Source organism: Dermacentor silvarum, chromosome 5 (genome assembly GCF_013339745.2).
Source record: "Dermacentor silvarum isolate Dsil-2018 chromosome 5, BIME_Dsil_1.4, whole genome shotgun sequence".
Lineage (NCBI taxonomy): Eukaryota > Metazoa > Arthropoda > Arachnida > Ixodida > Ixodidae > Dermacentor > Dermacentor silvarum.
Window position 1 is genome coordinate 3,925,394 of NC_051158.1, and position 16,782 is coordinate 3,942,175.

Below are 16,782 nucleotides of genomic sequence, written 5' to 3' on the forward strand. Positions count from 1 at the left end.
AGTCACTGATGGCGTGACACTCCATGATGCTCTCGCTTACGCTCGTCGAATACTTGTGTGGAATCGAACAATCGGCATGTTATGGACTCGCGTCACTCGCTAGTAAACTCGCGCAAACGTTGTAGTGTCCCAGACGAGGCTGATAGCTTGCTACCATGCCAAACAATTCGCATAACTTCAACTCCCCACATTGCGTGCGATTTCCAAAACTTTATTGCATTGTTCCTTTCGTCTTCTGTTCAGACTCTCTATGGTGGAGCAATCTTGTTGAAGTATAACAGCAAATTGCGCGTCCTTGCACGTGGCATCCGCAGGCATCAACTATACTTTTCTGTAGGGGCAACGATGCGCATGAGTGTTTTCAGATCTGCGTTGTGTTTTTAGGCACTTACAAGCTGGCCAAAAAGAAAACCAAACGCCTTCACACAAAATAATAATCACTATTGAAATGAAACAATCAAATTCGATCTCTTAGGGTAGAAAAGCGAGCTTTTTATTGAACAGCTAAAGTCTTCATTCCGGCGAATCTCATCTTACTCTGGGTGTTGTTTACCACACCGACTGCTGCATTGATCCACTGCCATAGCCGCCGGAGCCAAAACCTCCGAAGCCACTGCTGCCATAGCCGCCACTGCCGAATCCGAGACCGCCAAGGCCACTTCCGTAGCCGCCGTAGCTGCCACTGCCGTATCCGCTGCTGCCGAAGCCAAGACCGCCGAGGCCACTGCTGCCATAGCCGCCGTAGCTACCACTGCCGTAGCCACTGCTGCCATAGCCAAGACCACCTAGACCACTGCTGCCGTAGCCGCCGTAGCTGCCACTGCCGTAGCCACTGCTGCCATAGCCAAGACCACCTAGACCACTGCTGCCGTAGCCGCCGTAGCTGCCACTGCCGTAGCCACTGCTGCCATAGCCAAGACCACCTAGACCACTGCTGCCGTAGCCGCCGTAGCTGCCACTGCCGTAGCCACTGCTGCCATAGCCAAGACCACCTAGACCACTGCTGCCGTAGCCGCCGTAGCTGCCACTGCCGTAGCCACTGCTGCCATAGCCAAGACCACCTAGACCACTGCTGCCGTAGCCGCCGTAGCTGCCACTGCCGTATCCGCTGCTTCCGAAGCCAAGACCACCTAGGCCACTGCTGCCGTAGCTGCCGCTGCCGTATCCGCTGCTGCCGAAGCCAAGACCGCCGAGGCCACTGCTGCCATAGCCGCCGTAGCTGCCACTGCCGTATCCGCTGCTTCCGAAGCCAAGACCACCTAGGCCACTGCTGCCGTAGCTGCCGCTGCCGTATCCACTGCTGCCGAAGCCGAGGCCACCGAGGCCACTGCTGCCGTAGCCGCCGTAGCTACCACTGCCATAGCCGCTGCTGCCGAAGCCGAGACCACCGAGGCCACTGCTGCCGTAGCTTCCGTAGCCTCCGTAGCTGCCGCTTCCGAGCCCGCTGCTGCCAAAGCCAAGACTGCCCAAACCGCTACCGTAGCTGCCGCTTCCGTAACTGCCGAGGCCGCCACCGTAGCTGCCACTACCATAGCGCCTGCTGCCGGAGCTACTACCACCTGTGAATAAATAGGCGAACAGTTTTGGCTTTACTGCTGTGGCACGATGTGGCGGTCACCTCAGTATATGGAACCAGCATGCATATATTCCTCTCTGCATCCGCGTCGTTACGCATAAGTTCTGCCGCATAAGGCATCTTCCGCATACATTTTACGCTAAGTTTCCTTTTCCTGTAGTAGCCTTTCATTACATTAGGCCCGTTCTGTAGGCGAACCTACTCCAGAATCCTTGTCTTTATTCGTGTCATCACGCGAGACTCCGTGTCTTTAATTTTTAATTCCAGAGAGCAAGGAGCAAACGTAGTACTCCGTGCTCGTGTAATGCACAAAGCAGAGCGTTTTACAACACTGTTGCAAAATGGAATAACTTTTTTTTAGCAAGAGGAGCTAGAGAATCCTGTCCTCACGCTACTGGCGGCTAGCCTCCTGGTTACCGTCTATGCAAATGGGACTGCCCTTTCAAGGTAGCATTTCCGGGTTGAATCCTTTGACTAGGATAAAATTTTCGTCATCTCCACTTTGCTTACTGAGGATTCGCGAAGTGGTTCCTCTCTGACGTTCTGCTTTATTTACGTCTTCCTATCTGTCACCACCTTGCACGTTTCTACAGAACTTGAGTGTAAGACTGCTTTAAGTATGCAAAAATGAGCTCTAATATGTAGGACTCCGGAAGCAAACTCACCAAAACTCAAGCTGTCGTCATCGTACAGGCTACTGCTCCCGATCTTTTGCTGGAACGAGGCGGCGTACGCCACAGACACGGCGAGCACGCAGACTACGAAGAGGCGGGCCATGGTTCTGGAGTTGTTGAGAGATGCTCGTGATCTCACCGAAGGCGCATTCGCCCTTTTATACACGAAAATTCCGCTACCCCTCACCTGTTATCGGTAAAAGGGTCAACCTACACATGTATTCAGGACAGAAAATAGCTCCAGCACAGGCTTGTTCAAGGCGTGTCGCCACATCTATTGTTTCTTTATGCGAACTTAATTTTTTTTTTCATTTTATTTGTTCAGTGTGCCACTGCACAAGGCCGGAAGAGCTTAGAGAGCTCCGGTACGCTGCAACGGTGAGTGACCTCGCTTTCTTCTTATTGACAGGACGGGGAAAAAAAGATTCACGGACGTGCCTGTCTTTCCGGAGTGATTGATCTGCGAGTGTAAATACATCGTCAAGGCTTCGTTTTCTTCCTGCCTCGAGTCCGGCTTAATCAAAATCTTCCCTGTGTGCGGTTTTTCACTGCACTGCGAATTTAATATGCATAACGGTGAGGGCGGAGCTCTGCATCATATCAAATATGCAAATAAATGCCACATAACCATTTCCTCTTTCTCGCCTATTTGTCACGGCTCTGCGATGGCTGAGAATACCACCACTTGTACATATCACCTCGTTGGCGATATTGAAGTTAGAGACCCTTTTTTATTGAAGGCGGCTTCCTTTAATCGCACAAGTTCCAGCTCAGACCTGTTTCTATAAAAAGCGGTCTAATCGGACAACTCTTCATTCGAACCTGAAATTCCCCGCAAAACAACAATGTTTGTACCGCAGATAATCTTCTCCCGTAAGAAACAGTACTCCGGAAACATTACGATCTCAGCAATGCTTTACCATAAAGTAATGAAACAAAGAATGGTATTGCGAATGCCGTCAACCTTTTATTTTACGACGGCAGCAGTTAAGTGCTCAAAATTGCGCTCGTTCTGTCCGTTCATTCACTCGGTTACGCTGACGACGACCGTCATCGTCATCGAGGACACACCACTACAATGTTTTTTCTTCGTCAGGCCCAATCGTCAATCGCATCGCACCTTCGCCATTGTGAACAAAAGACTTCTCCACAAGCACCTCTACTGAGATTTAAACGCATTGGAGTAACGCTATATGCATTTGCAAGTCGAGCTTGCTAGCCACTGGACAACTACGCAACAGCCCTGGTGAATTAGTGGAAATATTTGCGCTGCGCGCAGAGTCTTAGAGCAGTGGCGTCTTCGCATGTATTTTGGAGGCCAGAACGAGTAATACTGTCGTGGACGAGGATTACATTAAGTGTATATCAGTAATGTTTCCTCGCAAGATGGTGGTGCGCTTCCGTAAATTTCTTTGTTGCCATGCTCGTGAGAACAGCACCCGCGGCACACAGGAGGCGTACATGACAACGATGGTGATAAGTGTCAAGCATAACACATACCCGCCATAGATGATGCGCCTAGAATAAGGTTGTCGGCGGAAAATAATGCGGAACGCACTGAGAGCGTCAGTGCCAATAGCGACATTGCGGCGATAGTGCCACGTGGTCTGCACTGTAGCTCGCAGTATTTACAGGCACCTAGTGTCCTATGTAGTAGTAATGCGATTGTACAAAGAAAATGAATTCTTTCAAATCTCGTAGGTGCCACTGCGTCATTGTGCTTGGGACCTCAGTTGTAGGGGAAGTTCTGGCATTAGAGATTTTTTTTTTTTTGCAGGTGTCAGTGTGGGACCTTCAAAACAAGTCGTCGAGCTTTAAGATCAAGAAGCCAGAAACACACCAACTTTCTCCTTACCTGCTGCCTAAGTATTGAATTAGACGAAAACTTAACATTCAAAAATGGGTAAAGGAGAATGCCAAGTGGAAGTTGATCTCAAATACAACCCTGGAGTCGTGTCCGGCAGAAAGGTGCTTGAATGTTGTCCTACAGAACGATGGAAGCAAATGAATGTGACTGTTTTCCATAAAAGAAGCAAGCAATAAACATCATGAACCAAGATTATCGGAGCCATATACATTTCACCAGTCACGTCATCGCACGCCCAACCAAAGCAACTCCCGCTATTCCACCATGCCGTTATCAGTGACTGGCCAGACCGTTTCCCGAAAAGTTACACGGTGGACGGCACTGACGTGCACGAGTGCCGTATCGAGCGTGGTACCAACAAATAGCGGCAGACAGTGTTCTTCGGCGGACGCGAAGCACACTGTCCACTGCACACCCTTTATTGACGAGTGTTGCCAGCCGGCAACATACTGGAAAAAAGTTTTTTTCTGAGTCCTGACAGTAGCTCCTCAGGATCAAATAAAGTTCGTTGTATGTATGTCTGTTGCCGAGTTTCAGTATTGAGTACGAAGTTTCCAGGTAAATGTCTTCGGCCAATGCTGAACCACAGGCAACAAGCGTCATTTATTTATTTATTTTATTTATTTATTTAAGTACTGCCGGCCTGTAGTTAAGGCATTAGGCAGGAGTGGGTATCAAATACATTTCAGAGTAGTGTAACAAAAGAAAGAAAAAGATTGCGTGACAGAACATACGTGAAAATCCAATACAAGCATAAGAACACAAGAATTTGCTGTCACGTATACACTTTGAGGAATATACACGTTAAATACAAGAAAGAAAAAGCAGCGCAAGTTTTGAAACACAATCTTTGAAAAATACTAATGACACATTTGAGTATATGAGTTCTACAACACAAACACTCACAAAAAAAAGAAAGGAAAGAACACGCTAATTGCGGTTTAAGATTGAATAAACCATGTAGGTAAAATAAAAATGCAGGTATGAACAACACGAGGATTACATATAGGAATGATCAAATGGAGTGACGCAAGAACATGTGCAAGAACATGAGGCTATGCAGTAATAGATTTACTGAATACCCTGTGAAGCAGTATTAATAGAAAGTTTACATTTCAAAACCTCTAAGTGCACTAAAAAATACATCAATTGTTGGACTCGTGACCACATCTGCAGGCAATGCATTCCAGTCGGAGATAGTGCGAGGAAAGAATGAGTTTTTAAAGGTTTTTGTTTTGCATGAGTATTCAGCGATTTTTCTGGGGTGGTAAGAACGTGTAGTGCGAAAGGTTAGACGTTCGATGAGCGTGTTTTGGTCAATTTGTAAAATGTCATTGTATAATAGGTAGAGAAGTTTGAGCCTCTCGTGATACCGCCGCGTTTTGAGTTGCTCTAGCTGGGCATCTTGCAGAAGCGCGGATGGTGATATTTGCCAACTGTAGCGATTGAAAATAAACCTGGCTGATTTGTTGGTTTAGAGCAGGAACACGGACGAGGAACAAGTTTGGCACGTGATTCACAGTCTTTCATTTTTATTCATTTATGCCTCACAATAACAAATGTCTTTAGAAAGCAAGGTCAGAAGGGACCGGCCGATGCGAGATAGCCAACTGCGGTGTTGTCACACATATGACGTAAAGCAAATTAAATGTACACCTATTGTTCACATATGGTGAGAGCTGTCTATACAAATTAAAAACGAAGCCCTAAGTGGCTTGGGGTGAAGCCCACCTATAGTTTCCTGCATGGGGTTTTCCGCCTATTGCTGAAAACATTTCCACAAAATATTTTTTTCTTTTTGGTGATTATGCTTATTCCTGATCTGTTTTGCGCATTTAGGTAGAAAATAAACATTTTTTCTGGGTTTTCATATGTTTCGTCATTAAAGGGTTAATAGTAAAATCCTATACCGCCATGAACAAAAACGAAAGATTAGCATTAACCTTTGGCCAAAGAACTGTGAATAAAATGTTCCATAAATGTACGCATTTCAGCGAAATCCCTGTAGCCTACGACGGCCAAAATGGGAGAGTCCTAAAGCCTGTCCATGTACTTATTTCGAATTCTGCAGCATGTAATACTATTTCATACAGAAAAGAAGTTGCGTGCATTTAAAGAAGAAAAGTCAGAACTTACCTAATCCACACTATTACTTCCGTACCATTATATAAATCTATATCTTTCAAAAATTGTATTAAATGTATACAGATGTATATTATTTCTTACTTAAGATTACAGGTTTTTATGCGATGGCACGCTTCCACCCTAACAGACCGCTCTATAACCACTTGGGTTTACTTCAGTTTCCCATAGTGGGTGAGCGATATTATTTCGGCGAGAAACGGGCAAGCAAGAGAACCAAACAAATGAGAAGCATGATCTTCATTGTGGCCGAGTGCAGCTGCCGCAGAAAATGAGTGCAGAGCAGAAGGAATCGCCGAAGAATCCGGTCATTTCATTTCCCGACTGCATGGGCAATGAAATGCAGACCAGGGCACTCCACCCCACACCGCACGGAACCTTTGCACAACGTACTAAAGAAACAAGCTGACGGCCCTTATGGTCCTCAAAGCCTGAAACGAAGACAAGCTAGCAACAAGGACGTCAATTTCTACATGCGGAAACGTCTACTGAACTCTATGCGCGTCGTTTTTTAATCTGAGTTTCAAACAAAGGCTGCTAAGTCCGCTCTACAGTTGCTTTCCCTACTGCAACGACTTATTTCAGCTCTTCAGTAACACCTTACGAAGCTCGGACGTTATGTGCCTTCGTACGCCGGCGTCACCACTTAATTCTTTTGATTGGTATTGGTGTCCCGGCAAGTCTTGCACGATCTTCTCTTGCGTAAGTGGTCGCTTGAGAAGATATGCAGCAATCTTCACTGACGGTCGTCGTAGAATATTTCTGCAACATTGATGTGGAACCGGGCCATAAGCAGGGCTGCAAGATCGTGCATCTAGCATCCTTCTTACCTGTCGTCATCATCTTTGATCGCGTCCTTTTTTTACCTTTTAGTCTTACTCCTGTGCAGAGTATCAGGCTAGATAAATCTAGCTCAGGCCAACCTCTCCTGCCTTTCCTTGAATAAATCTCTAAATATCTCTCTGATTGTGGGATTCAAGCATGAGGAAAGCAAGGAAAAACTTCCGGCAGCATCCATCTTAGGATATTGGTCGACGGTCATGCGATTAGTATCAAAGCAATGTAGCGACACGCATTATTGTCACCATCGAAACACCTCATGTATGAATCATGTACTGAAGCCGTGTAATCGTCTCTTACTTCCCGCTAGAAACGCAGCGTCATCTACCCGCGCCGCCACGGAGTCCGCGCGTGGCGCGTGCTTCAATATTATTCAGGCAAGATTTTGGTAACATATATGACACCAGAAATGTTTTAAAGTTTCTTTATTGCGTTAGCAGTGTTTGGGTACAACACGCACTTTCCAGGGGTTATGTTTGTGTCTATGTTTCTATCTAACCGTTTTCTCGCCTACTGGAGAAACTTGGTAGTCCGTGGCCGAATGGTTAATAGATCGGGCTGCTGTGGTGAGGGAACAGGGTTCAAAACCAACCGTTAGGCCAACCTGAGTCCCTGAGTATGTGGAATTGTGTACATATTCAGCAATTTATTTATGATTGCCTCAGGGTCAACAGACATTACTGAGGGGGAGAGTAAAATACAAAAAACAAGAAAGTTTTAAATGCAAAAAAGCTGTAAAATGTCTTTAATTATCGAATACTACTAATGAATTGGCAGAATAGAATATGATGTTACAAAACAAACTATAACAAAATTCGCGCGGGAACTCTACTGGAGTTGTCTATGTATGAGTAAGCATTGTGCCTCTTGCTGAACTCCACGCAGCGCGGGGTCATTATCAACCTTATCGGGCCACATCTCACCCTTATCATCCCCTATCGAACTCGATCCGGCCCTTATCAGCCCTTATCGAACTCGATCCGACCCTTATCAACCCTTATCGAACTCGATCCGACCCTCATCAACCCTTATCGGTCGTTATCAACCTGCGAAAGTGGATGTCCAGCGAAGCTCTCACAAACCCACCACCACAACTGTTGAGGGGGTATGCAATGGTGTAATGATGGTTCGGATGCTTGTTTTGAGCTGGTTCTTTATTATTGCGATAGCAATTATATGGACACTCTAAAGCAGATTTCTGCCGTCGGCGTCGCCGTCGTCGTCGCCGTCGCCGTGAGGTTCCGTATGACGTCAATGGAGATGAAATCGTCGCCGCGCGCCGCCGAACGCTGTATGTGCGAGTGAAAGGGCGCGAGGGACGCGCGCTTTCACGGGGAGTGAACCCACGGCGGAGAACCAACGCGCGTTCTGCGCCGTGCTCCCTTAAGGGCTGCAGAAGTAGGCGTCTTTTTCCTCCTTTACAATCACCATATATGTAGAGCAAACGCGCCTTCTTCCGACGCGCGAAAGGCCGTGGGGGGAGGGGGAGGGAAGAGAGGCGACGTTTAGCTGCGGCACCAAGTGCCTATTTATATCAGAGGCTCCGGCAACAGTCACCAACGCCGCACGCATTTTGTGCGAACGCGGGCAAAACGCCGACGGCGTCGACAACAGTTCTGCGTGTTGCCGGTGCTGCTGCATGTGCAAGTTTATACAGCTGATAAAGCTACTATCATTACTCCGTATAGCTCTCTACAAATTTGCTATCGCAATTGATGCTTCGCCTTTCAGGTGAAACTGCGACAACTTTTGAAACGTATGCTGTTCTGTGTGTTGTATGGGTGATTTTAATGAATGTATGCACTGTTCGCTTCACTTCGCTGAGCGCTTGTAGCCTCAGTCTTACAGGGATATGAGCTATTGCATTCGTCTTACGTGACGGACGGACAGGTTTATGGTTGCGTAGGCATAGAAATGCTTACGCATTTATAACAAAGAAGCAGTGCAATGTTTACTAATTACACAATAAAAGCTGTGAAGAGTCAGAATACAATAAGGCGTTACAAAGCATTGGCTAATAAAGTGACAAATATTTCGTCACCTGAAATTGTTCCTAACGATTTGGGCAGACCGTTCTAATCATTTGATGTGCGTGGTATGTAGTACTGTAGGAATGATCCGGTGTTCTGCAACGGAATTCCAACCTTATGAGCTCGGTCCAGACGGCACGGAACGTAATGGGGAGGAAGTCTTGGTAAATCACACAAGATGGGATGATGATGCAATTTGTGAAAAAGGCTGAAGCGCAGCATCGCACGTCGAGAAGCAAGCGCAGGTACTTTAAGGTTGTCTTTCCTTAACGTGGTGCTCGCGATTCGATTTAATTAGAGAGTCTAGAACGGACTGAATTATTTTGCGCTATTTCGAGCGAATGTATCAAATTATTATGATGTATATTTCAAACCGAAGCGGCATATTCTATCTTAGGCGAATGAGTGTTTTATGTGGCATTAGTTTGAGAGACGAAGACCATTTTGCAAAGTTACGACGAAGGTATCCTTGCACGCTATAAGCGTTACAGGTAGCATGAGACATATGAGTATCCCATGTTAGATTGCTGCTAATGTGAACTTCATTGTACTTGTATGGAGATACGCTGCCGAATTTTGCGCTATTTAAGTGATAAATGGGAAAACTAGTAATCTTTCTAGACACAAGCATGAATTTGCATTTTTTTATGTTTTGGTTAGTAAGCCATGCATAATACCCGTCAAGGACGGCCTTATTGTCAGATTGAAGAAGAGCGGCGTCGTTTGGTCCAGTTCTCGTCCTATTCTTTCTCGGAAAGTCATGCAAGCATCAGGAAACAAATGAACGACTGGGGAAACACAAGATGGTAAATTGTTAATACAAATGGTGAAAAGAACGGGATCGAGGACTGAGCCCTGCGATACGCCAGAATGGACTGCGCATTCTTCGGAATTATTGGCGTTAGCTGAAACAAACAGAGCGTTTAGCAAGAAACTTTCAATGAAAGTTCAAATGCAGGGATCAAGCCTAAGTACTTCTCATGTATAAATAAGCAGTTTATGACACACTTTGTTGAAGGCTTTAGAAAAGTAAAAAAAGCAGGCAGTCAAGAACCTATTGTCAAGAACGGTGTTTAGTTTGGTTTGCGTGCAAATAGTGTGAACTGATTTTCATAAAAGTATGATTTGCGAAATGCATGCTGCAATGGGGGAGAAAAATTAATTTGGCTCCAAAAAGTTATAGGTGAGCAGCCAAGAAATGTTCTAGTATCTCACAAGGTACACTAGTGAGCGAAATTGGTCTGTAATTTGCCTCTTGCCTGATTTATTGATTGGAATTACCTTCCCGACTTTCCACTCGCATGGAAGAACACCATCGTTCAGTGACTGCTTGAAGAGTTTTGGTAAGATGATTGACATGCAGCAAACGGTGCTTTGAAGGAATGTCCCATAATGTGACCACTAGCCGGTGCAGAGGGTGTTTTAGCGACCTAATGATGCTTGCACCACCGTCATAACTGACATTTCATCATAGTCATATGGTCATATGTGCCGAGTGGCACGGCTGAGTAAGGAAAAATGTTTTGTGAAAGCTTCATTTAGTATACTGGCTGTCCGGTCTAGCATCAACACCGAGGTCATTGAGCGTTATTATATTATTGTCTTGAAAATTAACCATGCGCCAAAAAACTATAGGGCTAGTTTTAGGCATGGAAGGTAATGTGCTGCTTAGGAAGCTATCTATATGGCGCCTTTTATGGCCTGCACGTATTCAAGGGCGCTCTTTGTGTAGGCAGACCAACGAGCATTGCGATGCGTTAGAAAGCTGATTTAAACAGGCGCTTTTTTTATTAGACAAGCATTTTAGATGACGATTATACCATGTTTTCTTTTTGTTTTTTGTTTTTAGGTGAGAGGTGATCGTGTAAGCAGGGATGTGGTTATCTGTTAATTCAACAAAGATACTCCAGTGTGATTGAACATTGCGAAATTCAAATTCACGTAAATATTCGTCTAGGAATACTGCGAGTTCATTCCTAATTGAAAAGAAGCCAGCCTAGTTATAATTTCTTAATGTCTTCATCTTACTAATCGGCTTAGGTCACTCGAGGCAAGCTTTAAATGAAAGCAGACAGTGATAACTAATGCCTGGCAGGCATGTTAATTCGGGAATAAGGTCAAGTCGGGCACTAAAGACAAGGTCAACTGTATTAGAAACAGACGGAGTTTTTCTTGCTGGTCCCTAACGATTTGGGCGAGCGAATAGGTGCTGCAGATACAGCGCTCTTCAAGAACCTCTTTTACGCCGACATGGGGCACTGTAACTGCGGCACTGGCTAGGTACTGCTGTTCAACTAAATGCGTTGACAGTGACTTGGAACACTAGGTATGCGCCAGCAGGTGTGTGCCTCTCTTCAATGAACCTCTTTGATGCCAGCTTAGGTAATTATGTATGTGACACGCTCAATGTCCCGCTCTACAATGAGAAAAACGTTGCCTTGTATTTTCCAATAATGAGCGGCATCGAATTCATGTTACAAGCGTTCCTCGATGACCGCTACCTGATGCATTAGCAGGCTGCGCCGCAAGTGCACCGGGTATGGACCGCTTACAACGAACGCCTTTTACGCCAACGCATTAGCGAATGGCGCCATGAATGCATTGCGCATGCGCCGCTCTTCAATAAACCCCTAGCTAACTTGGATCACTGAGTACATGCCACTGAGTGCGCGGCAATCGAGGAAACAATTCTCAGCGTTCCAAGGCACCGGTGCACCACGCTTCTCGGCTCAATTGCCCTGTGCTGACTTCTCAACAGTGCCTCTACATCGCGAAAAGTATTCGAAAAGAAGTGCGAAAGGGGAGCCCGGTTATAGCATGACGCGTTTCGAAGCGTTCGCGCCCACCGCGGCGCGCGATGCATTTCGGACGCCATGCGCCGGCTTCGCGGTGGCACCACTAGATGTCGTCGAGTGTTCTTATGTAAACGGGGAAAGACGAGTACAGCTGCAGTGCACGCCTCATACGTAGCTCGTTTCGACGGTGGCAGTAAATGGTAGTATAAACGGCAGTGTCCGCGCAAAGGCCCAAGTGGCATTTACGCCCAAGTGGCAATGGCCAGAGTATGTGTCAACTGGAGTCATAAGCGTTCTGTCACCGTGGTCGTGTTCGGCCGGTAGCATGTCACCGGCGCTCCTGTGAGGGAAGCGTATAATAATTGACTATAATGGAAGATATTGCCGAGCTAACACGTTAATATTCGCCAGCGAAGTGCTTGCGTTTCACGCCAGCAGAACAGCCAGTGGTGGCCCCTTAAACGCCGCTGTAGCCTCATAAATTTCAGCAGAGAGCACACGACGAGAAGAGACTATGACGTAATGAGTTCCGTTTGTGTGAATTCCGAGACAGCCAAATAAATAACCAGCTAATGATTAATTTGCCTTTTTTAAATGTCCATACCAAACATTCTACTCATATTGCACACTATGATCGTTGATGCATTGTGTCGGTGCCACTTTAAAGCAGGCTGTCTTTCTGTGTCAGTTCCGACTGCGCAGGTTTGCTTTCGTAAATATTTCTGCGCTTCCACCCTAGGTACTGCCCAGTTTCTCGACACCTCTCGTTTGCGCATCAAACTTTCGCTGTATGGCGCTCGAGTGCGATTGAGGTTGTAATATAAGTCTGTATTCTCGTAGCGAGGTAATCTCATCACACGCTTTGACAGCTGACCCTTAGCAGTACACGAAGGGGGTGCAACCGGAAAATTGCTCCTACTTGTAAATACTACAATATTCGTGTGTTTCTAATATATGGCACACAAAGACTACGGAAGCATGACCACGCAGATGTTCTCTTCAGATTTTTGCCATCAATTGCAGTGGTATACCGCAACGATGGATGAGTAGTCGAAATCGTACACTCTACATACGTCATACATAGACAATCGTATCCTATTGCTTTGTTTTCTCTGTGATAGTACATGGTTTTACATAACGAAACGCCGTGTATGTAAAATAGAAGTCGCTTCGTATGCTTGTTTAAGTAAAATTTAGTGCGGTATGCGCCATTTATTTCCTGACACAGAAGTAGCCATTTCCGAGAAGGTTGTTTTGCTGCTTCACTGACCAAAAGAAACGACAAATGTTTTTAGTGTACCTGAACGACATTTCTTACACAACGAATGCAACAATGTACCTTTGAAACAGGGACCTGTCCGTCAAGCACTTCTAAAGTTGGTCAAATGAAAATAGACAAGGGCCATTCTCCTGTTGTTTTCGTGGCCAGCGCAACCTTCAATAGCCCAGACTTCAAATAAAGGTTCTATATTCATCCTCTTCTTGCATCGCCAAACACTTACTGCATTTGTGTGGTGTATTTCGTGCGACGCGGCATTCTTTGCTTTATTCGACCTAAGGGAACGAATCTGTACGTTAAAAATCAACACGTGGAAACGATGATTAACAACACTCTTTGTGGATCCGCGTATTTCTGGTAAACTGTAGGTGGTTCCTTTGAGTTTTGTCTGCCGTCCTTTCTGCGTTTCTGCGTACTAATCGAAGAACGTTCACCTGTGCATTTGTGTATCTCTTTTGTGCCTTCGCCTCAAAATGCTCTATCAAGCTTAACAAGCGGAAATCTAACACTCGACAAAGCTATATGTAAATTAACTACTTGCATCACTTGCAGTCATTGCTGCCTGAGACAGTCACGAGGTAGAGAAGTGCTGAGGAAGAGAAAAAATAATTAGGGAGATGTATAGGAAAATTCTAGAATGACAAGCATGCATAGCATACCTGTGTAAATCAAGCAGGACCGGTGAGTATTTGTCAGCGCCCCGTTTCAAAGTGGATGCCAATAAATCGCCATCTTCATCACATGCCATTTATTGCTTTCAGGGGTGTTACACACATTTTATATAGTTGCTTGCTCTGATAGGATGTGATACACTACCCGCTAATAAAAAATTCTCAGGCTGTTACATATGCTTGTGACAGATTCTACGTTATTTGTACAATTCGAGTTGTTACAGAGTACATTGACAGCAAGCGTTATCGCGTGCCGAACATATTGCAGCCTTTGAAAGAGGGAGGCACAAGTGTATTAGGTATTTTTCTATTCCTACATTCTATTAGATTGTCCACTGCCGCACGGAAAACGATAAAATACAGAGTTGGAAAAACAAAAAGGGACGAGATATGAAACACTTAATGGACAGTTAGAAATTAGGCAAAGCTTTACATTTGTTATCAGTTTCAGACACTAAATCTACATAGCTATATAATAATAGCAAAATAATACTTAAAACATTACGCTTGCCATGGAATTGCAAGAAATATTGCACCTCACCAAAGCCAGGCCGTGTTGTGTAATTTAATCTACAGAAAAATGCTGACATTATTTAGAAGCTGTAGATATTAGCCTGACTGATCGCATGACCGACTATTCCACTGGTAGCGTGGTAGTAACGGTACACGCAGTGGTCACATAAACAGACAAACAGCCAATGCACTCGCAGACATACACATACACTATAACGATAGTCACGACACTTATTTGCCTGCATACTGTAAAAGTCAAGAACCAATTTTGTCGGTATCACCGCGCAGATGGTTCTTTGTTAGGATCCGAGAATATCCCCCTAGATCTAAGCTCAAGTAGCGTTTGTTGTATCAGTAATGATGAAAGGAACCCAAGCGTTTGTGCTGCTGTTTGGCCCCTAAAATGAAGAAGACTATAACCCAAGCCTTGTTGTGACTTCCTTAATAGAGCTTCTGCTTTGTAAGGACTGCTCATTGCTGGTTCTGGCGCTTTAAGGTATTATTAACGTCGTTGGACTTCAGGCTTGTCAGTTACAGATCCCCAGGCCCAGGTAAAATGTGGTGAAGCAATGCTGCCCTAAACGCATTCGACTGGGCTGCAGAAGTATTTTCGGGAACGCCCTGTTGTCTCTTTTTCACAACATCAAATCTCCCGAATAAAACAAAGCTCAGATTGCGCAGCTAGTGCACTACGGCCTTCAGATAATCCCCGACAAGTAACGACCTTGTTGGACAAGATATATTGAACTACTCGTTGTTACATTATACAGACAGCACGAGACCTAACTCGAGGATTAAACTGCAGTGAACACGCATTTTAACAGCGAAGCTGCTTAAGCCAGCCGTAATTTGTGGTTCGTATCAAGAAACTGCGGTGCCGTAGCCATGGCAACCGGAAGGAGTAGGAGGAGACCGCATGCATGGGCACGCAATCTCCTCCTTGCCAGCTCCCTCCCTCCCCGACCGCCACCTCTCTTCTCTCTGCGGCGCGCTGAGCCAGGAGAAAAAAAAGCTGGCCGATTGATATCGAGGGACTAGCCTCCAACGCGTTCGGCGTTGGCAAGCAACAGCGTTCTTGGCACTGTGCCAACCTTGGTTAGCCTGCCTGCATTAGAGGCATGCCAGGAACGCTGTCGCTTGTAGGCGCCGACGCGTCCAGCGCTAGTCGCGCGAAATGTCGCGAAAGGGAAGGTAACTCCGAATATGATCGCTCGAGAATACCTTCCTACATCTGTAGTTAAGTTAAACCAAGTTAAGACCTAGCAACAACCAAGTTAATACCTAGCAGTAGCAGCCAGTAAGACTTGGGGAGCGACAGTTTCGCTGTGCCTAAGCTTTGCACGACCGAGCGCAAACTTGCACATTTTGTTTAAATATAAATCTGTTCGAAGAAAACTTAGCATCATAGATGACGCCGGCCCCATCGTTCCCGTAGCCGCAAAGCATATATGAAATATGGTTCAACTCAGAAAATACAAAAATAGTAATAAAACATTTAAGCCAGTTCCGCGCCTGTGAAATCTGATGAAACAGCGGAGCTCTGCAAGCGTGGGTGTCTGTAGCGTAGTGGGTATTACGCTCTTCTTCTGGCAGTGAGTACCTGGGTACAAATCCCGTCTCTCTCTGTCTATGCCCCATCTGTCTATCTCCCTTTCTGTCTATCTGTATTTCCCTTTCTATCTCTTTCTTTTTCTCTCCCTGTGGCTCACTCTCTCTCTCTAACTCTCATTTTCTCTTTTTCTCGCCCATAGCAAGCTGTGTTACAATCGTCTATACAACGCCATCAAATGCTTCCCATAAATGCATCTTCTGCAAGCGTGGGTGTGTGGCCTAGTGGTTATGACGCTCGCCTTCGGACCGTTCGTACTCGCGCTCAAATCCTGCCTCGCCAAGAAAGTTTATTTTGTTTCCTTTATTTCTCTCGCTCTCTGTCTGTCACTGCTTCTTTATCTACACCTCTTCTCCTCATAACACGCTCTCTCCACTTCTCTCGAAACTGTGAACACCATAGCTCCGCAGGGATTGACCTCGGCCTTAAACAGCCCCGCTATTAAAAAATGTTCATCGAAGTCCAGTCGATATGCACTGACGCTTAAATAGCAGAAATTTCGAATTGGCAATTTTTATAATGCACTACTTTTTCTAACGACACCTCGGTTCTCTTCTGCTTTTGGTTAACAGTGTTTCTAAAATATTTGCTGCTGCTCAAACGAATATAGTGCCTCATGAAACATCCATTTATCGTTCCCGCGCAGCGCTCTTTCGGCCTTTGCCCTCTTTTGTCTGCGGTGAGCGTCGGGAGTCTTCTTTTCCTGCGGAAGCGGTGCTGGCTTGTGTTCAGCGTGATTGCCGACTGACGTCGTGGCTGTTGGAAGCATTCTTAGTGTTTTTTGGG

The 16,782-nt window shown here is 45.7% G+C and overlaps 1 protein-coding gene across 6 annotated transcripts; it reads right to left on the reverse strand.

Annotated features, from left to right (window-relative positions):
- Window positions 1–469: 469 nt before the first annotated feature.
- LOC119452806 (keratin-associated protein 19-2-like) lies at window positions 470–2,400 on the reverse strand. Of its 6 annotated transcripts, none has more exons than XM_049667286.1 (4): window positions 2,242–2,400; window positions 1,389–1,559; window positions 1,131–1,259; window positions 470–923 (listed from the first exon to the last, which is right to left on the reverse strand). In XM_049667286.1, the coding sequence occupies exons 1-4, from the start codon at window positions 2,351–2,353 to the stop codon at window positions 550–552; spliced, it is 786 nt and encodes a 261-aa protein (XP_049523243.1). In that variant the 5' UTR covers window positions 2,354–2,400; the 3' UTR covers window positions 470–549. The 6 variants fall into 6 exon arrangements, with proteins under 6 accessions (XP_049523243.1, XP_049523240.1, XP_049523242.1 ...); XM_049667283.1 differs by having other exon boundaries at window positions 1,320–1,559; window positions 2,242–2,399; XM_049667285.1 differs by having other exon boundaries at window positions 470–785; window positions 1,062–1,259; window positions 1,320–1,559; window positions 2,242–2,399.
- Window positions 2,401–16,782: the final 14,382 nt, after the last annotated feature.

Excerpts from the sequence above, each read along its gene's own strand:
- LOC119452806 (XM_049667282.1), bottom strand. The coding sequence starts at position 2,353 with ATGGCCCGCCTCTTCGTAGTCTGCGTGCTCGCCGTGTCTGTGGCGTAC. Across the intron at positions 1,560-2,241 it reads TGACGACAGCTTGAGTTTTG|GTGGTAGTAGCTCCGGCAGC; the intron begins GTGAGTTTGCTT and ends ATTTATTCACAG. Across the intron at positions 924-1,130 it reads CTACGGCAGCAGTGGCCTAG|GTGGTCTTGGCTATGGCAGC; the intron begins GTGGTCTTGGCT and ends GCAGTGGTCTAG.